The sequence below is a fragment of the Boleophthalmus pectinirostris genome, unplaced genomic scaffold, assembly GCF_026225935.1.
Source record: "Boleophthalmus pectinirostris isolate CB_2022bp ecotype Guang Dong unplaced genomic scaffold, ASM2622593v1 HiC_scaffold_14, whole genome shotgun sequence".
Classification (NCBI taxonomy): Eukaryota; Metazoa; Chordata; class Actinopteri; order Gobiiformes; family Gobiidae; genus Boleophthalmus; species Boleophthalmus pectinirostris.
This window is the reverse complement of record NW_026571047.1, coordinates 28,356,899-28,382,887: the sequence shown is the minus strand read 5'-3', so window position 1 is coordinate 28,382,887 and position 25,989 is coordinate 28,356,899. Positions and strand designations below refer to the sequence as shown.

General features: G+C 37.8%; 1 protein-coding gene across 24 annotated transcripts in view; it reads left to right on the top strand.

Moving 5' to 3' along the window:
• Nucleotides 1-25,989, top strand: part of LOC110159519 (calcium/calmodulin-dependent protein kinase type II subunit gamma) — a 207,204-nt gene that overhangs the window by 152,034 nt on the left and 29,181 nt on the right. For 18 of the 24 annotated variants that reach the window (XM_055150344.1, XM_055150331.1, XM_055150343.1 and 15 more), the window contains exons 10-14: nt 1,317-1,439; nt 3,293-3,376; nt 6,055-6,097; nt 12,175-12,237; nt 18,934-18,974. In XM_055150344.1, coding sequence (XP_055006319.1) covers nt 1,317-1,439; nt 3,293-3,376; nt 6,055-6,097; nt 12,175-12,237; nt 18,934-18,974 — 354 coding nt within the window. The remainder of the gene's footprint in view (nt 1-1,316; nt 1,440-3,292; nt 3,377-6,054; nt 6,098-12,174; nt 12,238-18,933; nt 18,975-25,989) is intronic. The other 6 variants (XM_055150345.1, XM_055150335.1, XM_055150332.1 and 3 more) reach the window with 1 other exon arrangement.

The window sequence follows — 25,989 nt, the reverse complement described above, 5'->3', positions numbered from 1 at the left end:
CTGTTTTCATGGAATGATATAGGAGACGTGTTACTTCTAGAAGCGGGGGTCCGTCGCCTGCTTGTTTCTATAATTATCTTGCCTGGGCTGGAATGTTCCATAGTATGTCATTAAACAGCTTTATTTTACATTTATTCAATTAAATATCTAGAAAACAGACATACTGACTGAGTGGGCCTCTCCACAGACCTGACCTTTAACTTGCTCCAGTTTGATTTCTGTGAAGATAGAAAAGTTTAATGCCATACTGTGAAACATTCTGGGCAAAACAACATCGCCATGGAGATTGGGCTGGGTGTCATTAAGAAGTTGCCGATACAATACATACCTCGATACAGTGAGCTTTCGATTCGATACGATATATTTCAAATAGATTTGATACGGTTCAGTAAAAAATCAAGGTTAAATCAAGTCTGTGATACTAAAAGTCTTTGTTAAACCACTTCTTGTGCAAAGTTCATATGAAACACAAACATTTTCATCATCAAAACAGTGAAAATGTCAAATGTGTTGTAACAAGCAACAAAACTGTAGCTCTGTAACTAAATAATTTAGTAAAATATACCAAAAAATACTTGTGACTTGCGATAATTTGATACAGAATCCGTGTACAGCTGTTTTCTTTATTATTTGTCTCCAAAACTAAAATGAAAAAACAGATAACGAATCGTTTTTTTTTTTCAGTTTTTGATTTTATGTTTAAAGTAATAATGGAAAACTGGATAATGGCTGTTTCCCATTCCCGGTCTGGTCTCAGTCCTGGTCTGGTGTCGGTTTGTTCCCAGTCTGGTCCCAGTCTCAGTCCAGGTCTGGTCACTATCTGGTCCCGGTCTCAGTCCCGGTCTCAGTCCCGGTCTCAGTCCCGGTCTCAGTCCCGGTTCTGTCCGTTTGCGGCGCAAAAGTCCGGCATCGCAGTTTAAGTCACGGAAACTGGAAACGGCCATTAACCTTTTTTTTTTCATTTAGATTTTGGAGACAAATAATGAATAAAATAGCTGTTTTTTTTGTTTTCTTATTTTTGGTTTTATTTTGAAAAAACAATGAAGCAGAGCAGCCCCTGATATCGATACTGTACCATCACATTAAACAATACGATATATCGACATTTCAATATTTTTGCGCACCGCTACATGGAGAAGAGCATTTGACGGACTCTCCACAAGAAAAGTTACGCAGTGCACCCTTAAAACCCAAACCCAAATCATAATAATCCTTTTTTGTCAAATCACCCGCTCCCATATGTAGTGAATTATCTTTATGTGGACAGTTTTGGCTGCTTGACTTTCTTTCACTAACACAAACATGTTCTTTTTCAGTTCCCTTCTCCGGAGTGGGACACAGTGACTCCCGAGGCGAAGAACCTGATCAACCAGATGTTGACCATAAACCCGGCCAAGAGGATCACCGCGGAACAGGCCCTCAAGCACCCATGGGTCTGCGTAAGTACAAGCTCCGCCCACTTCTTCAATCATTCAGGGGGCACTTACAGCGCAGGGCCGGATATGTGGCGCTCGTGTTTTTTTAAGTTATAATTTCAGCTGGAGGACAGAACATTTGGTAAAACAGATCAGACTTTAAGCTTGTAATATTGTCTTAAACATATAGAAGTAACTATATTTAATCTATAATTAGTTGTTTTTTTATCAACAGAGAAAATTACTGTGACATTCTCCATAATTTGTGCTGTATTTGGACAGTTTTTATCAGTCTTTTTATATAAATATGAACTCCACAAATGGTTAACCTTGTGAGAGACTGAGTTCACAAACTTGCTGTTTTAATTTTATGTTTTAAAGTATTTTTAACTTACGATAATCATGCATTTTTGATTGAATTTTTACCTTAAGGGGCATCTATTGATGTTATAATGTTGTCAGTGTGTGTCCAGTATTTGTCATCTTGGTTACTTTCTCGTGCGCAGAGCTCCACATAAGCGTTTGTTTCTGTAGCAATTCTGTCATACATTGCATCTTGGAAAAAAAGACTGAAATATTTCAAAGGACTCACCTGAGAAACATCCAGATTTCGGGTTAGGGTTTCACTCTCAAGTTTCACTCTCCGAAAGTCGCTGTTTTCCACTTTATAATCAACTTCATCATCACGTTGAAATCTATAGGCGAGTTTCAGCTGACGTCATTGTTATTAAAAGCCCGCGTTGCATGCTGGGAAATATTTTGGTCGGAGGCAAGAAACAGGATAGCGTCAAAACACAGTGCGTAACCTCGCGTATTTATCCCCGATAATGGTAAATTCCTGCTGCATTATCGGATGCACAAATAGAAGCACGGAAGAAGGAAAATGTCTTTTTCATATTCTGAGTGAAAAGAACCGCTAACGGCGAATTAAACGACTTTCAAACATCCGCAGAGCAAACGTAGAAGATCCTAACAAACCGTGGACTTCGACAAGTTCAACAACACATCGAGACTCTTGGAGGTTTTCATCTTTTCTGCTGTGAATGGCCCAGGAGTTTCCACCAAGTCATTGTGGATGTCGCCAAAGTGAATATTTGTCCAGGTAGTTGGCGATTCAGAACAGAAATTTGGTTTGGTCCACCTTTTGTCGGGGTTGAAAAGGGTGATTTGGCTCCATCGATGCTTATGACCAATTTCTGGTCAAATGGTCTTGGGTCCTCTGCCGTTAGACTGGATAAATAACCAGGATCAATACCCTTTACGTGCTTTCTCGCTCCGTCCGTCATGTTGAATTAGTGTTTCTTGCCGCCGACCAAAATAATTCCCAGAATGCAACGCGCGCTTTTGTCAACAAAGAAACTCGCCTATAAAAGTCACTTTCTCCAAACTTCTCCATAAAATACGCAATCTTTCCATTGCACGTGTTTTATGTTGTGTGTTTTTTTTCGGAAGCTACAATCGTCACTACTTCGTTAAACTTCGGAAAAAATCGGCGAAAACGTGTCCTTGAATCCTATTGGTCAGCCTTGTGTGGGTTGCAGTGGCCCCCACCTAACGCCGAGCCGTTTCTAATGGTCGTCAAATCACGTCTTTAGTGACACAGCGGAGGTGCCAAAACACGTCATTAAGGAAACAAAGGGGGTCGTCAAATGTCGTCTTCATGGGGGAAAAGAGTTAAACCTCAAAAACAGGTCAAAACATCTGGAATCTGACATTTAAAAGCCAAAATTCCTCCTATGATCTGTCCTCCAGCTCAGTTTAAAGGCATCTACTCTTCTATAATGTCATGTAAAGTGAATGGCTGTTATATAATTATTCAACATTGTGTTTTAAATCTGTTTGTAACGTCCACGCTCATGTTTATTGTCCCTCCACAGCACCGGTCCACAGTGGCTTCCATGATGCACAGACAGGAGACCGTGGAGTGTCTCCGCAAATTCAACGCTCGCAGAAAACTCAAGGTACTTTCTCCTCTATTATTTATGATTCATTTCCACAGCTCTGTCAATGTTTGCTCTACGGTTTATTTTCCATTAGGTGAGTTTTTTTTTTTTTTTTTTTACCATGTTTATTGTATGAGCCGTCGTGCCCGCCCACCTCCTAATATCTGTTTATCGTGACTCGAAAAGACCTTTGAAACAACAATATTATGACTAACTTTCTTTATCCTTCTCCTTTAAAATGATAAAAAGGAACTCGACCAGGTCTAAACGAGTCTAGAAATGATTAAAGTCGTAAAGGAGCATTGTGTAACTAAAGCTAAATCATGGCTGTGATACGAAAAGTCTTTCTTAAACCGCTTCTTGTGCAAAGTGAAAATGAAACACAAACATTTTATTCAACAAAACAGTAAAAATGTCAAATGTGTCGCATAAACGAGTTTCCTTCAACTGAACGAGCGACAAAACTGTGGCTGTAACAAAATAATTTAGTAAAATATACCAAAAAATATGATATATCGATACAGAATCCGTGTGTCATTCGTTCATTCCTTTTTCAAAATAAAACCAAAAATAAGAAAATGAAAAAAACAACAATTTTCTTCATTATTTGTCTCCAAAACCAAAATGAAAAAACAAATAACGTTTTTTTTTTCAGTTTTTCGATTTTGTGTTTAAATGAAAAATGGAAAACACAGATAACGTCTGTTTTCCATTCCCGGTCTCAGTCCCGGTCTCAGTCCCGGTCTCAGTCCCGTCTAGGTCCCGATCTCGTTCCCAGTTCCAGTCCCAGTCCCAGTCTCAGTCCCGGTCATCCCTCAGTCCTCAGTCCTCAGTCCTGTCTCAGTTGATCTCAGGCCTCAGTCCCGGCCTCAGTCTCAGTCCGGTCCTCAGTCCGTCATCTCAGTCGGTCTGGTCCTGTCTCAGTCCCTCTCAGTCCTCAGTCTCAGTCTGGTCTCCCGGTCTCAGTCTGTCCCTTTCAGTCCTGGTCTCAGTCCCGGTCTCAGTCCCGGTCTCAGTCCCGGTCTCAGTCCCGGTCTCAGTCCCGTCTCCCGGTCTCATCCTGGTCTCCTGGTCTCAGTCCCGTCCGTCCCGCTCTTAGTCTCAGTCTTGGCCTCAGTCGGTCTTCTCAGTCTTGGCTCTAGTCCAGTCCCGGCCTCAGTCTTGGCCTCAGTCTTGGCCTCAGTCTTGGCCTCAGTCCCGGTCTCAGTCCCGGTCTCAGTGGTCTGGTCTCGGTCTCAGTCCCAGTCAGGGTCTCAACCCCCCATTGTGTAACTATTCTGGTGGAGGGGTCCGTCAAATGTTTCACAGTACGGCATTAAACCTTTCTATTGTCAACCAAACCAGACCAAGTTACAGGTCAGATCTGCGGCGAGGCGACCCCGCTCACAGTCAGAATCCCTGTTTTTGTAGACATTTTTGAGCTGTAAAACCACCTGTAACTGAATAAATGTAAACTAGAGCTGTTTAATGTCACACTGCGGAACATTCCAGGCAGAACAATGACATCTCCATGGAAACAAGCAGGTGACGGACCAGCAACCAAAAAGTTACACAGTGCACCTTTAACTGAACAACGTTTACTCTTTAATGCGGCAATTAATGTAAGAAAATATATGGACTTTATCTTTTAGCTGAAGCGACAGATTCTCTGAGAAATAATGACCAAATAATTAATAAATAATTTTCTTGTGTTTTAAGTGCTTCAGTTTAGAGCGGATAATGTTGTTAATGTATAAATTATATAAAAATGTAGAGAAATGTGCTAATGTATAAAAGTGTGATTAATGTGTTGTTGTTTTTAATTGATTGACAGCTGTAGTTTATTTTCATTTTTCTACATTAAGTGAGTTTATAGTGCAGGAAAAAAAAAAAAAACAGTCACTAGTTTTTCTTTTAAAACACTCAAAGCTTTATTGTTCTAAAACCAAAATATGCTTTTTCTCTCCCTCCACCTCTTCCTTCTCTTTCTATCACTCCTTTTTTCTCGGTTTCTTTTCATCTGCTTCTCTCTTTCTCTCCCTAATCCTTTTACTTCTCTTTCTATCCCTCCTTCCTCCTCACTTTCTTTCTTTTCATCTGCTTCTGACTTTCTCTCTCATTCTCTCTTTCTCTTCCTCCTCCTCCTCTTCCTTCTCATTCTATCCCTCCTTCCTTCTCTTTCTTTTTTGCTTTCTCTTGTTTTCTCTCCCTCCTCCTCTTCCTTCTCTCTATCCCTCCCTCCTCCTCCCTCTTTCTTTTCATCTGCTTCTCTCTGTATCTCTTTCTTTCCCTCTCCTCTTCCTTTTCTTTCTATCCCTCCTTCCTCCCCCCTCTTTCTTTTCATCCGCTTCTCTCTCTGTATGTCTTTCTCTCCCTCCTCCTCTTCCTTCTCTTTCTGTCCCTCCTTCCTCCTCCCTCTTTCTTTTCATTCACTTCTCTCTATCTTTCTCTCCCTCCTCCTCGTCTCTCTCTTTCTCCTCCTTTCTCCCGTCTCCTCGTCTTACTCCTCCTCTCCCTCTCTCCCTCCTTCCTCCTCCCACTCTTTATTTTCATCCTCTTCTCTTGCGTTTTCTCCTTCTCTCTCCCTCTGTCTCTGTCTTTTTCTTTCCTTCTTTCTTTCTTTCCCTCTCTTTATCTCTCCCTTCATCCCTCCCTCCTTCTTTTCGTCTCTCCTCCTTCCCTCCTCCTCTCTTTCTCTCTCTCTCTCTCTCCTCTAGGGAGCCATCCTCACCACCATGCTGGTGTCCAGAAACTTCTCAGGTGGGTGTGCCCTTGGCCCTGAGCCTCCAACGCAACAACACAGGAGGAAGGAGAGCGGCTAGAGTCCTCTACACCTCCTCTCCCTCCATCCCCCTCTCCCTCTCTCCCCCTCCCTCCCTCCCCCTCTCCCTCCCCCTCACACACACACACACACACACACAAACACAGACATTACTTTATAAATACACCATGTTGATGTGTGTACTGCTGCTGCTGCTGCTACTTACAACTAGGCCTGTCACAATAACAATATTTTTAAACACGATTTCAAGTTTCGCTTTTGGTAAAACATCGATACGCAAAACTGTAGAGCAATAATGTTTATGTATAATGGTGAGCGAATGTTTAGACTGTTTTAAAAGCGCCGTACCTGCTTTTTACTGTTTTAAAAATGTGAAAAACAGAACTACCGTATTATTCGGACTACAAGGCGCACTTAAAATCCTTTAATTTTCACTTATGTATGTATTAATTCTGGTTGTGCTTACTGACCTCGAACTGATTTTATGTGGTACGTGGCGCTCAAAGATCTGTCAAAATGTTTTAGTACGACTTTAGTAAACTACGAAGCCGCACCACTTGATGGAGTATTGGAGAATTATGGCTACTGTAGTCACAAGCCTCCGTTATAGTTTATGCAAATTAGTCATGTGGTTTTAAGTTTTGTTTCTGTAAAACGTAACCAAATGTGCGCAAAGCTGCATTAAACACATTATTACTCAGTGTATGTTTGGGTCGTCCTCGTAGGAAATAAACAAACAAACTTTCAAAGTTATCCACCCACATTCACATTCATAATCCACATTCACCAAGACAGGGAGGCAACGCCGGGCGAATTACGCCACGATCTGCCGATGGATCGTGGACGCCTGGACTAAGGGATCAGTCTCAAGTGTCGTCCGTTTGTTTCGCTTAATGTGCCTTATAATCCGGTGCGCCTTATGTATGAAAATAGACAAGAGAATTCAACATTATTGATATTGCGCCTTATAATCCGGTGTGCCTTATAGTCTGAAAAATACGGTAGATCATTTTATACAGGTTGCAGTGGTCCAAAGTTATTCCTCACTTACCTTACACGTTCAAAGTGTCGTAATTATTCACCGAGTTTATAAGCGCTTTTCACAACCTTCAGACACTAAAGCAGAGTTTTATGGTCACGGTGATGCTAAAAACAACTAGCAGGCTAACCGCGCACCAACATTACTTCCTTGTGTTGGTGTGATTAGATACGTAGAGTGGTCTTATTTTGACCCTAAGAGCTGCTTTTAAATTTAAATCCAAATCCACTTTATTTATATATCACATTTTACAAACAAAATGAGGAAGGCAAAAAAAGGTAAATTGCTAAAATTTGGTCATACCAGTCCTAAAATAATAAAACCAGTAAAATTAATTAAAAGCAAAATCATAAAAATCAAAAAATAGGAGTAAATAAGTCAAATAAATAAACAAATAGACACAGAGGACCACACAAAAGCCAGATAATAGACGTTTTTATAATAATTTTACATTATATCTGTACTGTGGTGTAACAAATTTTGCTTAAAACATCTCAATAAATGTATTTGCGAGTAAATATTGTTAATTAATAATAGTTCTGTAGTTATTTGAGCCTCTGTAGTTCACGTGTTGTAGTATTTTGGTTAGATTAGAAGCAAATACCACAAAAAATATACAAACCTAAATATTTCGGTGTATTTTTTTTTTTTTTTTATATATACATTAAACTATAGTCGATGTAGGAGTTATTGTGACAGGCCTATTCACAACAATAAACTGTGAAATTCAGTGCTATAGATTCGTGTTGTAATGAGTGCCTTGCTTTATGTTATAGACAGGTGGTTCTCAAAATGTGGTGCAAGTACCTTTTGTGCTACTTTGGCTTTTTGGTGCCTAACACTTTATTTTTTCAAGACTTTAAATTAAAAGTTTAACAATTCATTCGATATCTTTGTGTTTGGACTAATACATACTAATATTTTTTTATCTTATAGCGCTATTATTATTATTATTAACAGTTAGCATGTGCAGCAGCTAGTAGTCTGTAGGTTTCAAGTACATCTTCCGTTTAGCCTTATTTGGCTTTGGTTTAACACTGGATGCACGGATACAATGGTGCCATGTGTTAGTCATATTGATAGCATTAACATAGCTCAGGAATTAGAATTTATTGCATTTTATTACAGATATTAGCAATATTATGCAAATGCTACCGGGAAATGAGTTGGCACATTAGCGTATTAGCCTGTTAGCATATCTTAGCCACGATTCAAATTCAGCAGTTAGAATCTTCTTGTCTTAAAGGGCCCATATTACGCTGTTTTTTAAATCTGTTTTAATGTTGTTTCTTCATCACAAACATAGACAGAGTTGTGTTTTGTTTGATTCACACTTGTTTAAAGCAAATTTTGGATATTTCGGCTCTCAGACTGTAAACAAAACACAACTCCAGCTATGTTTTTGATTATGTAACAGCTAGGGGTGTAACGGTACAAAAATCACGGTTTGGTACGTACTTCGATTTACAAAACCGTAAACAAAATACAAACCCATTTTCTTGTTGTTTATTCGTGTTTTTATTAAACCAACAATTTAATAATAAAAATAATAATGCGTCAGTTTTATATAGCGCTTTTTTGGACACTCAAAGACGCTTTACAGAGCTTTATTCATTAACCCCAGACACGGTGGTGGTAAACTACTACTGTAGCCACAGCTGCCCTGGGACAGACTGACGGAAGCGAGGCTGCCAATCCGACCGCCACCATCACTCACACACACACCACTTTCATACTCGGCAATGAGGGTGAAGTGCCTTGCCTAAGGACACAACAACAGTTTTTCCGAATGGCGCCTGATTTGTTTTAACATTATACAAACGGGAAAATAATATAAATGCAAAGTGCTGCTTGGTAATACTAATAAGTTTAAATGAAATATTCTGAAATAAGCAACAAATGTATGAAATATTATAAAAAATAAATGACTTGTAAACAATAAACAAAACTTTTCAAAAAGTAAAGAGCAGCACAAACAGTTCCAGCATGAAGTTTTACTCAATCTTCATATTTTTGGCCAGAAAAACAAACTTATCCACAGTGTCTACAGTAGCGGGGCAGAGAAAGTGAGGAGCGAAGACCGTAGTTTTGCGAGGATTCATGTGGTTCAGAGGGACATCATCGTCAAGGTGGTCGCCCTAAATATAAAGCGCTGCTGGAAACATTGCCACCCCAATCACGAACGAGTTTGCTCTGAATATTAAAGAGCCGAGCCTTTCGTGTAGCTGCACATGTAGTGGCGGGATGTAAACAAACACAAATTGCACCGAACCGAACATCCCGTACTGCAACGGTTCGGCACGAATACATGTACCGTTACACCCTTTGTTATAGCATTTTAACATGACTTAAAGCTCACAAGAGTAAATTTTGCGTAATACAGGACCTTTAATAATCTTATACTTTAGAGAAATTGGGTATAGTCCACTTTTTACTTATCTAAAACACACAAAAAAGACAGAAAATGTTGATTGTTATTATTAGTGAAGCCAGTATGTAGCTTGTATTTTAAAAAGAACTGAAGTGGCACCTTAAATTCTTACTTTCTATAACCCTATGTACGACACCAGACCAAACATGGTACTATTATATAACCTATTAACATGAGTAAACTAATATATGAATTCTGTGTCTCTGTTTTGTCTAATCTTTGTTAACTAAAAACGTGATTGTGGATGTCCGTCTTCTGTCTAACTTGTCTCTCCTCTTGTTTGTGTGGACGAATGAGGCTGCCCTGGACTTGTGCATGTGCGAGAGTGGAGCTTAAAAAAAAAAAAAAAAAGAGAGATCGTTTTATTTCGGGACATAAGATTTTGGTTTCACAAAAGTTTAAAGATGCGCTATGTGACTTTTCCGGCGGGGGATCTGTTACCTGCTCATCTCCGTGGAGGAATTTTTTGACAATATAGCAATAAAACATGCATTCTTACTGTAAGCTGAGTCGCCTTTCCGCAGATCTGACCTGTAACTTGGCCTAGAATCGCTCGTTTGTCTCCATGGAGATGAGCTTGATTGATGTTCCACAGTTTAGTATTAGTCGATCTTTATTTATAGAGCTCTTCACACTCAAGTTGACGATTGTTCTTTCCACAACACGATATAAAAACTTACAAACATTAAACAGTGATGTAATAAAAAGAAAAATTCAAGGAAAGCTGTCACATCTCCATGGTGACGAGCAGGTGGCAGACCCTCCGCCGGAAAAGTTACGCAGCGCAACTTGAAGACTCTGTAAAGATTTTGTTTTGTGTGTTTTTACTTTTCTCTTAAGTTGCTCAGAGTGAGTTGTTAGCGCTGAAGCCTTGTTCTCAGCCTTTGAAAGTAATTGGCCGGTCGATGGGTAATATTTTTAACTCCGGGCCTAGAGAGCCACAGGGGTGCACCGTTGGCTTTAGCCCATTTGTATTGCGCTAAGCTTCGCCGTGGACTGGCTACAAATCTCACCCTCTACGCCTGACAATTGGAATAGAGGCTCTACTGAAGTTGCTGTCAGTACGAAACATTAAGTCAACGACGCGAATATATATGTTTACAGTGGTTAGATTTCATTCTTTCTACAAATAATTATGCTTTTAGGTGTTGTATAGACACCTAAAAGCATATTTCTGGCCCCTGTCTACAAAATCGTGGTGGGCTTACACAAAAAGTTGTCTAATTCCCTGCAAATTTTTAAACTTATATCAGGTTATTTATCTTGTTTTCAGATTAAGCCATTTCAGAACTATTAAGTAGATAATTCTAGTCCTAAGGTAGTTTATTTTAAGATAACTTCAGGGTTCCCAAAGTCATAGAAGTCGTGGAAATTGAAAATGTCATTTTTCAGGTCATAGAATTTTGTAAAATCAACGAACGTTTTGGAAAAGTCATACAATTTTAGTCTCTCTTTCATGCAACTACAGTGTTCTGTTAAGTTCTCATTAGGCTATTATGATTATTTCTGAACGTATGCGCCTTTTTGTTTAAAAGAGACGACAATAAATGCACTGACAGTATTGTGAATGTTAAAAAATTATAAAACCAAACCATAAGGTGAGTGGAAAGGGTTAAAATTTCATATTTAGCCCTAAAAGTATGATCAATTCTACACATGTCATGGAAAATTCACTTTAGGTCATGAAAAAGTCATGGAAAAGTTTTGAAAAGAGTGGGAACCCTGTAACTTTTCAAGTAAAATTATCTTGCTGCATGGACAGATAATTTCACTACTTCTAAGTCATTTTTTGATAGATTTAAGTGTTTATATCTTAAATTTTGGCTAAGCTTTTTTGCAGTGTGTAAAATGCAAATTAGAAGACTTTGTGAGGGGCCCCTACTTGCATTGGGCCCCGGGTAAACTGTACCCTTTACCCCCCACCAGTCAAACGCCCCTGTGTACAGACAGAAGACGGTTGAATATTTTTACTTTACTTTGTATTTGTTTACATTTTCCAACCTAAAATGTCTGCCGTCTCATATTCAGCAGGTTAGATAGAACTGGACCTGCTTTTGTTTAGTTACTTGTAGATACAAAATCCCCCCAAAATTCATTACAAATTGCAGAAATTTAGAGAATTTGATTGATAGTATTGCAAAAAGGATATTTGAAAATTTGAAAACACGACAACCCAAACCCATTTGAATTGAGAATTATACATATTTATGATGTTATAGTCAAAGATATATATGAAAAACTAAATTTCTTAAACGCACTGAGATCTAAATATTAACCGTCATGCAAAGAAAAAAAAATCCCTTGTACTGACAGCTAACTTGTAATTCATGGGTTTCAACATTCTGAAGGCGGTTTTGTTTGTTTTTCTAACTTTTCACAAACCCATGGATAGCTTTGTTCCTACGTTGTGTTTTTGCAGCCAGTCTTTTCGCCGTCCTTAACTCGCGCGATGCATTCGGGCTGGAGCAGCACTTCCCGTGACTTTCTAGGCCCTCGGTTAAAATCAAAACAAAACCAAAAAATGACCGAGGTACACCTGAACTATCTGTATAGCCCCTCCCAACTGTAGCATTTCTGTCCAATAGTGGGCCGGCAGCATACCAACTCTGCTGCTGCCGCCTCCTCCACCGCCTCACTGGCTCAGGAAGGTACGTCCAAGAGACACGCCCATCCACTCCTCTATCACCAACACGGGGCTGCACTGTATGCACAGAAAGGAGCGGAATAGACGCTAACAACGCTAAATCTATGTTAGCGTGGTATAAATTGATAATGCAAAATTAGTGCTAGTGTAGCGTAAAAAATTATTATGTAAGATGAATTATTGTTAGCAGCACATAAGCTAACAATGCTAAATTAATGTCAACATAGTATAAACTAATAATGCTAAATTAGTGCTAGTGTTGCATAAAATAATTATGTAAGATTAATTATTGTTAGCGTGGTATAAACTAATAATGCTAAATTAGTGCTAGTTTAGCGTAAAATAATTATGTAACATGAATTATTGTTAGCAGTGTATAAACTAAACGCTAAATTATTGTTAGCGTGGTTTAAACTAATAATGGTAAATTTGTGCTATTGTAGCGTAAAAAATTATGTGAGATAAATTGTTAGCGGGATATAAGCTAACAACACTAAATTAATGTTAGAGTGGTATAAACAAATAATGCTAAATTAGTGCTAGTGTAGCGTAAAATAATTATGTAATATGAATTATAGTTAGCGGAGTATAAGCTAACAATGCTAAATTAATGTTAGCATGATATATGTTAATAATGCTAAATTAGCGCTATTGTAATGTAAAATAATTATGTAAGATGAATTAGAGATGTATTAGCTAATAACGCTAAATTATCAGTAGCGTATTGTAGGCTAACCTAACCGTGCTAATTTATCACTAGCATAATGTAAGATAATTATGTAAGATGAAATGTTTTTAGCGAGGTATAAGCTCACAATGCAAAACTATGAGTATAGTGTAATTAAAGTTAATAATGCTAGATTATCACTAGTGTAAAATAAGCTTAACAAAGCTAAATCATTGTTAGTGTAGTAAAAGCTAAAAAATGCTAACTTAGAGCTAGCGTAGTATTATCTAGCACTAGTAATGCTAATTATCGCTAGCATAATGTAAGCTAATAATGCTAAATTAAGATAACAGCGCTATTTATCGCCCTAATAATTTATTTATTTTTTATTGTCTAAACTGGAAAAGAGTTGTAGCTTAAAGTACTTAAAGTTGATTTTCGTATTAGTCCTAGTTTAAACTAAAAATAAGTTTTAAGTTTAGTTTAAGTTATACTTTATTATTTAATGGAAATTGTTAGGTCGAACTAGTAAAATACCTAGAGGAATATATGTGGTTAAGCTTTCTATTATCTGGAAACTGGACTTGTAAATTAACTTTACATTAAAATTTTGTGTAGTAAAGTAGTAAAGTTAATTTTAAAGTTTCGATTTTGACACAGGTTCATTAATACATAGATAATAGATATGCATTTAAATTTAATGTAGCTTAATATAAATACAACTTAATATAATAGAATAATAGATTTTAAATATAGATAGATAGAACTTAATAGAAAACTGCTTAAATTTAAAATAAAAATTGCCCTATTCGAGGCAGCAATTATTTTCGATATAGTGCAGCCCTAAAATACATACACCATTCTTCACAAAGGGGCGGCCCGTTCCCCTTTTGTCCAACAGGACCCAGTCTCTTTGCATGCAGCCTGTTATCAGCATTACCATCATAGACACGTAGTAACTGTACATGCATGCATTTTCCATTTACGAGATCCCGACAAAAGTGCGACATTATCCGCACGTCTTCACATTCACATCATAGTTTTAATGACGATCAATACATTACAAAGTGCTTCTTATATTTACCGCTACCACTTAGTATTCGCACAGCATCACTCATTTCCCCATTTAAAATCAAAGGGCTGCACAATATATGGCACGTTTATAGTTAAAACCATAAATTGCGTTTTTAATTTGGAGTATATTACTAAAATTGCTATGGTTGAAAAGGCAATAGTGTTTCCCATGAATACAGAAGACTATGGTGGCGCCCCCATATAATTAAAAATTCTCTCCCATAGACTAAAATTAACAATGCCATAACTAAATCTCACGTAGTTACTTCTTGTATTGTTATTCACGTAAAAAGTAACCACACAGAAATGTTGAATGAAAGAAAATTATGAATCTCGAAAGTATTTGTGCCACCCCATTCTGAACAAAATCTATGGGAAACACTGGGTACTTGACGAACAAAATAAGTGTACGTTGTTGGAAGCTATAAAAGTTTATTACAACAAATTAATTATTCGTAATGCCAGTAAACATGCTTAAAGACACTGAAGCGATGCCAAGAAAGCTTTTAAAGTTGGCTAACATACTAATTCATACGACTGCAATGGGTTACCGCGCACTTCTTTGGATTCTGCAGTACGTCTGAAAGAGTTGGGTAAAATATCTGGTTGCGCTTCCTTATGAAAAGTTTTGCAAATTGCGGTAATATTTCCGATTTATGTCTGAAAAGTAGGATTCTGCTCAAATTTGACATTTTAAGCACTTCGAAATGAATTGATGGGAAAAAAACTGATACTACAAGAATCCTGTGTATTTCAGAATTTATTTGTACAAATCTAAACTCCAGGGTTAGCAGCTTGTATTTGGTTGTTAGTGAAGGAAATTAGACTTAAACTTAGACAAATTTGACTGATTTACTGATTCACAAGGGAAATTATTTGGACACAGTAGCTCACACGACAATATAATATAATAACAAACAGAAAAAAAAAACATAGATGGCGATAATAAATTCAAAATAAGTAGCAAAAATAGCGAGAGATTAGTGTAAAATTAGGCATGATTATATAAATGTGTATGTAAACGTAAATAAAAAATAGAAAAAAAACAAACTTAAAAAATGGCAACTAATTTCGTCCATTATTCTCGCAGCCTCATTGTGCAGCCCTAAATCTCACGTAAACAAACATGACATACATCGCACCATATCACCTTGACTTCTTCTGCCCCTCTATCGGCTCTATGCTCTGCCCCGGCCTCGGCGGCGCTGGCGGGCGGGGCATAGGGCGCACTGGGCCAGGGGGAAGAGGAGGGGCTTGTATCTCAGGGGCGGGGACTGACTCTGCAGGGGGCTGGCAAGAGCTGGGTTGGCGTGCTGCCATCGTCTGACCTGGGTGTGGGGTTTTTTTGGGTGGGGATGGGTGGGGTCCATGGTGTTGTGAAGGTGACGCCGTTGAGACAATATGGGACATTACCGTGACTTTCTTATGGTTTCAAAGGAAGTTATTGTTGTCTTATGTCTCGGCTGCATGATTTTGATTGGACACTTGCAGTCTTTGTTTACACTAATGAGTTTTAAGCATTTTTAAATGTATTTTTAGCATAAAAATATTCAAGATTCAAAGCTATTTAAAACTATGAAATTCTTACTTACTTCCCTTGTATTTATATTCCCTTATATTTGAATTGACATAGTATATTATTAGTAGTAGCAGTTGTAGTAGTAGTTAGTAGAAGAAGTAGAAGTTGCAGTTGTAGTGGTAGTAGTAGTATTAGTAGTCGTCAGTAGTAGTTAGTAGTAGTTGGTAGTAGTAGTAGTTGTAGCTGTTGTAGTAGTTGTAGCAGTTGTAGTAGTTGTAGCTGTAGAAGTTGTAGTTGTAGAAGTTGTAGTTGTAGAAGTTGTAGTTGTAGAAGTTGTAGTTGTAGAAGTTGTAGTTGTAGAAGTTGTAGTTGTAGAAGTTGTAGTGGTAGAAGTTGCAGTTAGTAGTAGTAGTAGTCGTTGTAGTCAGTAGTAGTAGTAGTCATCAGTAGTAGTTAGTTGTAGTAGTAGTTGCTGTAGTTGTAGTAGTAGTATATTTTAGTATTCTTAAACTTCAGAGATGTTTTTTGTCAAATTGTTGTAATCTTACTACACAATTTTCTTTATGGCGTCAGCTGCTTATCTCCATAAAAATAATACATTTACACCTTTAAATACTGTTTTATCTGTATGCGTAGGTACCCAAACTCATAGTCTTATTTTATAATGGCAAAACATTAGTGTAAACATTGTCTCAAAAAGTATTCAAAACTTTTAAAGAAATGTTTTCATGATGACAGAGTTACGGTCTTGACGGTCTTGCTTCCTGGGGTGGGAGCGGGTGGGTAAGGTCGGCGATTCCTACGGTGGCTCCTTGGATGTTGTAGTTCTTCACAGTTTGAGAGCAGGCTGACTTCCCCGTTGACTTCAAATGGGGAATCTTGCGCTGCTCTCCTGTGTTCCCCAGTTAGAAAACAACCCCCATTAAAAAGATAAAAAAAACAAAAAAATACTGGATTTGGAGATTTCGAAGCAGCCAAGCCTTTGCTAACTGCACATTGACGACTTGTTCAACGTTTATGTACAAGAAGCCAACGCGAATCTACTTCGAAAACCCCAAATTTTTACGTAGTAGTAGTAGCATGTGTGAATTTTGAGTGGAGATTTGAATGTGGTGACGATCAGCTATAGCCCTGCAGTAATGGGCTCCCCTCACTGACACTGGACCAGTAAGTTCTTATTGTAAATATTGTGTGGCGTTTTTTATCATTATCACTCAAAAATGGGTTAATTCCTTAGCTGTTTTCTCATTATTTTTCCAAAGCATTGTCCCGCTTGGTTTATGGCTTTTAGCGCTGGGATGATGTCCACTTAAAGAGCCCATATTACGCTGTTTTCTGATCGTTTATAATGTCGTTTTCTCATCGTGAACATACCTGGAGTTGCGTTTTGTTTCATTCACACGTATAAGTCAACATTTTGAGCTTTGGAGATGTCGACAAACCCATAATATTCTTACGCAAACATGTGTGAATGAAACAAAACACTACTCCAGGTCTGTTTTTGACGAGGTAACAACATTATAACGCGACTTAAACCTCACAAGAGTCAATTCGCGTAATATCGGACCTTTAAACCAACCACTTTTGCACTTTCGTGATCTGCTTCTCTGCACCTTCCTCCAGAGTTGGCTGAGGCAAGGCTTGGCAGTTTGCTCCTGATGTTTGACCCCAATATTTTTTCTTTTTAATATATATTTTTTTTACATTTAGAGCAAAGAAGTGTGAAGAAGTTTTGAGGTTTTTTTATGTGCCTTGCTCCCTTTTCGCATGTGGGTGTCCTGTGTGGTACAATCTTGTTTCGTTCGGAGACTTTCAAATGCTTTCTAATTACTCAATGGCTTTTAGAATTCATAAATTAACTAGTGATCTATGCAGGAAGTACTAGTTCCTATCCGCTCTTAGCCAATTGGAAGTTAATTTACACAGGATAGAAACTGTACACACTATTGTACAATCAACAACAAGTGTATTAGAGATGTAACTTTTAAGTACTTTGGTGAAAATTATGTTTTTAGAAATATTTTAATCATTTTTTTTGGAAACTGCCATCTGTATTTACAATTTATCTATTCCTTTACTATACAATTACCATTTTTTCAATAACTTTAACTTAATTTTAACCCAATGGAACTTTTATTATATACAAAATGGGTAAAAATTTAAACTTTAATGATTTAAAAGACATTAGAAAGCATATGAATGTTGTCTCTCGCTGTCACTTTTGGCACTTCAAGGCTGATCGGTTTATGACCAGAGGATGTTTCGCACCTTTAAAAAAAAAAAAAAAAAAAAAAAGAAACCAGCAATTTCTTTTTCTAATTTTAAAGAATTTCATAATTTCTTTGTTTTTTTGGACTTTTTCCTTTGGATGCTGCATGGCCAGGCCCAAAAGCTGCTACGATTTGAACACGAAAAATGACGAAAGGAGCATGAGTCGGCAGTTGATATAGACCTTTTTTAGTGTTTGTAAACAAAATGGCTGACTAAAAATAAGTTTGTTACTATATTTATCAAATTATCAATAGCCAATGTCGGAATTATTACACAATCTTATATTATTTATTATTATTTATTAAATGGCACTGCTAATGATTGTGTAGCTAACTTTAGCAAGTGGCTATGTGGCTAATTAGCATCGCAAGCTAAATGCTACATGCTAACATTTTAGGCTAAACTAGTCATTTTGTCGGTATTTTAACTTTAAAACTTCAGTAAATTTGTTAGTTATATATACTCCTTTGTTATCTCATATTTTTTAGGTTTTAGTTTACCAGCTTGCCTTAAAAAAAATACAATCATTTAATTTTTTAATATTGCTAATCATTTTTTTAACACTGGGTCTATAGTTAGCTGCTTTCTGTGCCCTTTACGTCGTTTGTATTAAAACCCTTGAAAGCATTCTCCTCCCTAACCTCCCCAACCCCTTTTCTCCGTACTTTTTCTGTACTTTTTTCTAATTTTCAGGTAAGAGAAAACAAAACAAAAAAAAATCCCAGAGCGTTAACGATTTTGTGTGGGCGCGCGTTGGTAGCGAGGCGAAGAGGAAGGAGGAACACTTAACGTTAACAGTTGTAGAGTGAAAGCAAAAGTGACTACATCCCGTATAGGAAATCAATGGGGTACATTAACCTAGCGTCAGTGCAACTAGACTACATCTAGCGGGGTCCTCTATAGACAGGAAATACCTTTGGAGTTTACTTTACAGCTTATTCCCCGTAGACTACAAACGCATTAAAAAGTACGTGTTTTTTTGCAGTGTTTGGGAGCATGTAGACGCAGTGAGGAAAAATCATTAAAGTGCATGTCATTTTTTCTGACGTATATACTAGTAGATGTTTCGTTTTGGGTTTTTTTACCTTTTATGAAACTATTTGCCGACTGTTTTGTTAATAATAAAATACTTTCTCCCTTTCTATCCTCTTTTATTTATATATTTTCAGCATGCAAAAGTTTACTCAACAAGAAGTCCGACTCTGCTAAGGTAAGGTTTTTAGAGTAATTTTATCTAGCTCCCTCTATACTCAAAACTCCCAATGCTCTGTTCAGACGTGGCGTTAAAGCTGCATTGTGTAACTTTTCGGGTGGAGGGTCTGCCACCTGCTTTTCTCCGATATTATTGCGTCGCCTAGAATGTTTCATGGCATCACATTAAGCATATCCAACTAGTATTTATTCATTATGAGTGTGTCTGTTGCTCAAAAATACATTCATTTCTTCTGTGAGTTGGCGCGACTCTCCACAGATCTGACTTGTAATGTAGCGTAGTGCTAATGTAGTGTGCTTGTTTCCATCATGATAAAATCAAATCTAATTTATTTGTATAGCACATTTAAAACTAGTCTAGATTCATCAGCCGGTTTCACTTCGTAGAAACCGTCTGACCTCGCAGCATTAGAATTTGTTTACTCGACAGTAAGCAGGTCATTTTTTTAGGTAACCAATCACTGCTGTATGGTCGTGACCTATGTAATGCGCCACTAACGGGGCTAACTGGTAGGGATGTCCCAGTCTGAGTCATTTGATTTTGAGTATCTGCCGATATCGAGTCCCGACCCGATACTTCTATAAAAATTATGAAATGAACTAAGAGCAAAGAATAAGATCCAGGACGTATGGGGAGATCAGATTGTGATGATTTCATGTGTAGTATTTGGGCTGAACTTAGTATGAAAAATCAAATGTCCAAAACTTAAATTTTATTAACTTTTCTAACCATTCATCATCATTGTTGAAAATCTTGTCACAGTCTGACAACTTTTCACAGTCTGGTCTTGGAATGTGTAACTTGGTAAACTTAATGAACTGGACAAAACAGGAACCAGACCAGAATCAAATCAGGTCAGACCCTGAGACTCGACTCTGCACAATCTACAGTTTGTATATTTGATATTATATGTTTGCCTGTGCATTACATTTAAAACATTTAGGCTCGTCTATGATCTCCAAATAATACAAAATCTTACCAAATAAAAACGAGATGACAGAAACCTCACAGCCTCTCCTCCCCCGCACCGCCACCACACCGCAAACAGCAGAGTGGGCACCGCAACATCGGTCCCACCACTCAATAGACACTTCAGGCCTCTTTTCCCACCCTCCCCGCCAAAAGCTCACAAACTTCGTTGCGCAACATGCGAACGACACCAGTGGCTGCACAGGTGTGAACAGGTAACAGCGCCTGAGTACGGCACGGCCCAAAAGAAAAAGTAATGGAAAAGTTTTGAAATTTTGTCAGTGAAAAAGAGTGGGAACCCCGTTAACAGCAAGATGGATAGGTTTAATCTATACTGTGGAACATTCTAGACAAAGCAATAACATGTCCATGGAGACGAGCAGGTGGCAGACCATCCACTAGAAACATTCCGCAGTGCACCTTTAAATGAATGGGGTCAACCCAATTTGCCTGAAGCTGAATCGCCATATGTTCCATCTAATCAGGACAGGCTCAATTTTATAGGCCGCTTTTCCAATGTGCCCACGCGGTAAAAATGCAAATAAGTTCCGGTTTCAATACACAACATATTAGTTTCTATGGCGGCACAGTGGCTACTGCTCTTGCCCCATAAATAGAAGGTTCAGGGTTTGATTTCCGATCCAGGTAGGGCCTTTTTAAGTGGAGTTCTGACAGGTTATATTTATATTTTTTAATACACGCATAAAATTATGTCTTGATTGTTAAATTAATAAATAGTTAATAAATAGTAAAGAGTTTAAAATGCACAGAAAAGCCCAAAAATATATTTAATAATTTCTGCATTGTGTAACTTTTCTGGTGGACGGTTTGTCAAATGCTTTTCTCCCTAGAAATGTTATTGCTTTGTCTGGAATATTTCAGTGTGGCTTTAAACGTTTCTATCTTCATGCAGCCCAAACTAGACGGTTAAAGTTACAAGTCAGATCTGTGGAGAGGCGACCCCGCTCCCAGTCAGAATATCTGTTTTTCTAAGTATTTTTGAGCTATAAAACCACCTGTAATTGGATAAATGTATGGTAAAGCTGTTTAATGTCATACTGCGGAACATTCTCCACCAGAAAACTTACACCACGCACCTTTTACGTTCTTTAAATTTCTATATTCAAAATGTCTACAGCTCTAAAGATGTGTACAAAGAGACAGAACCAAAACAGGGGCACTTTTGACAAATCCCGAGCTAAAAATGTCAGAAATCTGCTGCTGAATTAATTTGTTTTTCAGCTAAAGTACAGCTTGTACAAGTGACACGTCTCGGGCCAAATTGTCCAAATTAGATTAATGCTAGACCACAAATGACCAGAACATGCGTCGTGTTTCATCATCACTGCAGCCTGCCCCATTAGCCTCTGTTACAAGAAAGAGGTGTTTTTTTTTATTGAAGATTTCTGAATGGATTAAAAATGTTCCTGTGAAGTTTATATTCAGGTGTCCGTCAAGTATGATTAAATGGCCCATATAAATGTGATCTTATTGGAGGACTTTGTGCGAGGCGAAAAACATCCTCTTTAACCAGTCACGATTTCTTATTTTTAACATTTTCGCTCAGCTTTTTCAGGAGGCGAACAAAAATTGTTCCAAATTGTGATTAGAAAATGCTCCCAAAAACTTACAAATAACAACATTTTTAAGAAGACCCTGTGAGAACTCTGTAACTGTAGCTCGTTTCCATGGACGTGTTATTACTCTGCCTGGAATGTTCCACAATATTGCATTAGTTATAGGTAATGTTATCGCTAAAAAACATAATGACATGGCTTTTTTTCACAATATCTAGTGTAGTGTCGCGATGTAGGGTAAACATCACTTCCGGTTAATGCTTTTATACGGCAAAATATCTGTGGAAATGTCTTGCGTATTTTCCACCAGCTTCATAAATCTGCCCCATCACCAAATTTTCAACCAACAAGGTCGACAAAGAACGTATTCTGTCCGTGAAGAATTTATCCACAACTATCAAGGTGAGAAAGACGAAAAAGTAAAAGCGAATGATGGTGATGCATTAATGAACCACTCCTGAGCAAAACTAACATTACAGTAATGAATAAAACATAAGTAATGAGAAATTCATTAATAAGTACCTTGTAGGGATGTGACAATAACCGAAATATCCTGATATTGTATCGTCAAAAGTCTCACAATAATAACGTGGGCCGTCACAATATATCGAATTACAAGTTTTTTTGCTTAAATGCATTGTTTTATAGTAGCAATAGCTAATAAACATCAGGAACTACATATTCAATTATTCATTTCAGTGCAGACATGATCACGTTATGTTTTTTACTTGATTTCTTGTAATTATAGCAGTAATAATTCACACCATATTCTTGTCTGAGTATTTTAAAAGCAAAAAAGTGTCCTATCTACAGTTATATCAGCCTCTCCAAAATATTGCAATAAATATCGTACCGTGAGATGTATATCGTGATAATATTGTATCGAGAGATTTGGATATCGTTACATCCCTAGAACCTTGTGAACTCAGACTGATTCTAGAATTAAAATAAAAAATCAATTTCATGATGTAGATATTTGCATAGACAGAGATTTGTGCAGTTCGAATGTTACAGATGTTCACAGATGACATGTCTTGCATTTAAACTGCACCAATCTTTCTGTCTATGTCAATATCTACTTCATGAAATCGATTTTTAATTTTAAATCTAGTATCAGTCTGAATGAACAAGTTACTTATGTTTTATTCATGACCATAACATTAGTTTTGCTTGTTGTTCACCTTTAAGTTTTCATCTTTCTTACCTTGATACTTGTGGATAAAATCTTCATGGTAGAATGTTTATCCTATGTCGACCTTTGTTGGATTATGTGGCAGATTTATGAAGCTGGTGGAAAATACACGAGACATTTCCACAGATATTTTGCCGGAGAAAACCATTAACCAGAAGTGACGTTTTTACCCTACATCGCGGCACTTCCGGCCGTTGTGAAAAAGTCTATCTATTCTACTACGAGATCAGACCCATGTCTCCAAGCTTTCGCTTTCATGGAGGCAAACACCATTTAATGCCTTACTCTGGAACATCTCCATGGCAACAGGCTGGCGACAGACCCTCCACCAAAAAGTTTACATAGTCCACCTTAAGTTCCACTACGTTTGGCTTATTTAAATTGTAAATATTGCTCTATATAATGTTGCCTATTCCAGAAAAGAGCCAACAAATACGCATTAACATTCTATTAACAAAATTGTGTCTCATTTATCTCATTTTGTATTGTATCCAGAACACGGATTTCAGGATTGAAAAAACAGGATTTACAAATGTTAAAACGACACTGTACCCTGCCTCGTCTGAACAGAGCCAACCCTTGCCCATCTCCTCTCCCTCTAACTGTCTCTTCCAGTGAAATTAGCTGAATAAATCCATGGTTATCCCGGGGAGCTGCCCTTGTGTAACCATGGCGTAGCGCATATATTGTGTTGATTTTAACCTTTAATGGCTGATGACATAAGAAGCACATAAACTCTTAAACTCCCTTTTCTTTTATTCCCACTAAAGCCACTTGTTAATATTTAGCCCATTCCCTTTGGCTGGGTCTTTTTTTTTTTTTTTTTTTCTTTTACGAGCAGTGTCCTTCATTCTCTGTAGCTATTAAGCACTCCTCCCTCACAATCTCCACTGCCCCAGGGGTCCCTCTGTTGCTGCTAAGTGGCAAGAGGCATAGAGAGTTAGCCAGGCAGTAAAAAGGAAGATCTACAGCCCTTTCTGTAGCTTGCACTTTGTCGTTTAGACGCTTAGATCGCAGTAGTCTGGGAGCTACCGCCAACAATGCCAACAGCTACCAGGTCTCTGAAAGGCGTGGATGGCTAATGGCTGTAAGAAGACTGCATAAAAGGGAGGAAAAAAATATATTTCGTAATCATGTGTTACGACATTGATAAAGTTTGAATTTATTGTACGTATTAGAACCACTGTGACCTATCAAAGCAAAAGGTAAATCTAGGAGATGTTTACAAGGGATTAGCACATTAAGTTAATACAATGTGGTGTACGGCAATTGATTACCGTATTTTTCGGACTACAAGGCGCACTTAAAATCTTTAAAATTTCTCAAAAATTGACAGAATGCCTTATGTATTTATTCTGGTTGTGCTTACTGACCTTGAACCGATTTTATGTGGTACAAAGCGCTCAAAAATCTGTCAAAATGTTTTAGTACGAGTTTGGTAAACTACGAACCCGCACCGCTTGATGGATTGTCGGAGCATTAGGGCTATTGTAGTCAGAAACCTCACGGAGTAAAGCCCAATTTATGGTCCTTTAGTCCGACAGAAGCTGAACCGCATCAGAGCACAAGGAGCGAGCAGTTTTTTTCAGAGCTTATCGTTTATGCAAATGAGCCATGTGGTTTTAAGTTTTATTTCTGTTAAACTTAAACAAAGCTGCATTAAACACATTATAACTCAATGTATATTTGAGTCTTCCTCATAGAAAATAAAAAGCCAAATTTAAATGATCCACCCACATTCACATTCATAATCCACATTCACCAAGACAGAGAGGCAACACCGGGCGAATTACATCATGATCTGCAAATGGATCGTGGACGCCTGGGCAAAGGATCAGTCTCAAGTGTCGTCTGTTTGATTCATTTTGTTTATGAAAATAGACGAGAGAATTCAACATTACTGATATTGCACTGTATAATCTGGTGCGCCTTATAGTCCGAAAAATACGGTACTTAAACAAGTTAGGGCTGTGTGTCTTCTTGTTTTGTATCTATTCATTTATTTTTAAACAAATTGAAATGTTAAAATCTGAAATTTGATAATACTATTGGTTTCTATACATTTTAAATCATAATTATGTCAATTCAAACAAATGTATACTTTATTTTTTGAAATAAATGGGCTTTTCAGTTATAATTATATTCAATTAGCCAACAGCATGTAGCGTGGAGTTATTTAAAAAACAGAAATTTGGTGTATTCGTAGGTTTCAGGGATAAAGATTCCTTTTCTGATTTGAAGGATTTGGCATGGTCCACCGTTTTCATAGCAATAACTCAATTAAAATCATTATCTTTACAATGCGGAAAGATCTGTACAAAATTCTTCAAATCAGGTAGGAATCATTTGCCTGAAAACTGTGGATAAGACTTGTTTTTATGAGGTTTGCATAGTAGTCAGCTTATGAACAAAATCCAGTCCGTGTATCATTCGTTCATTTGTTTTTCAATATAAAACCAAAAATAGGAAAACGAAAAAACAACTATTTTCTTCATTATTTGTTTCCAAAACCAAAATGAAAAAACAGAACACAATTTGTTTTTTTCAGTTTTCGATTTTGTGTTTAAATGAATAATGGAAAAAAACGGATAACGACTGTTTCCTGTTTCCAAGACTTAAACTGTGATGCCGGACTGAACCAGGACTGAACCAGGACTGAACCAGGTCTAAACCAGGTCTAAACCAGGTTTAAACCAGGTCTAAACCAGGTCTAAACTGGTCTCTGTCATAGTCTCAGTCCCGGTCCTGGTCCGGTCTCAGTCCTAAACCTGAACTCAACCTGGACTGAACCAGGACTGAACCAGGACTGACTGAACCAGGAACCAGGTCTAAACCAGGTCTAAACCAGGTCTAAACCAGGTCTAAACCAGGTTTAAACCAGGTCTAAACCAGGTCTAAACTGGTCTCTGTCATAGTCTCAGTCCCGGTCCTGGTCCGGTCTCAGTCCTAAACCTGAACTCAACCTGGACTGAACCAGGACTGAACCAGGACTGAACCAGGACTGAACCAGGACTACACCAAGACTACACCAGGACTACACCAGAACTAAACCAGGAGTATCGGGACTCGGGAGTATCGGGCCCTCATAGACTGTCAGGTGATCAGGAATCCAGGACCAGACCGGGACTGAGACTGATACCAGGACTGAGAATGGGAGTCAGACCAGGAGTGAGACCTGGTTTAGTCCTGGTTCAATTCTGGTTTAGAGCTGGTTTAGACCTGTTCAGTCCTGTTTTAGTCCTGTTTTAGTCCTTTTTTAGTCCTGTTTTGGTCC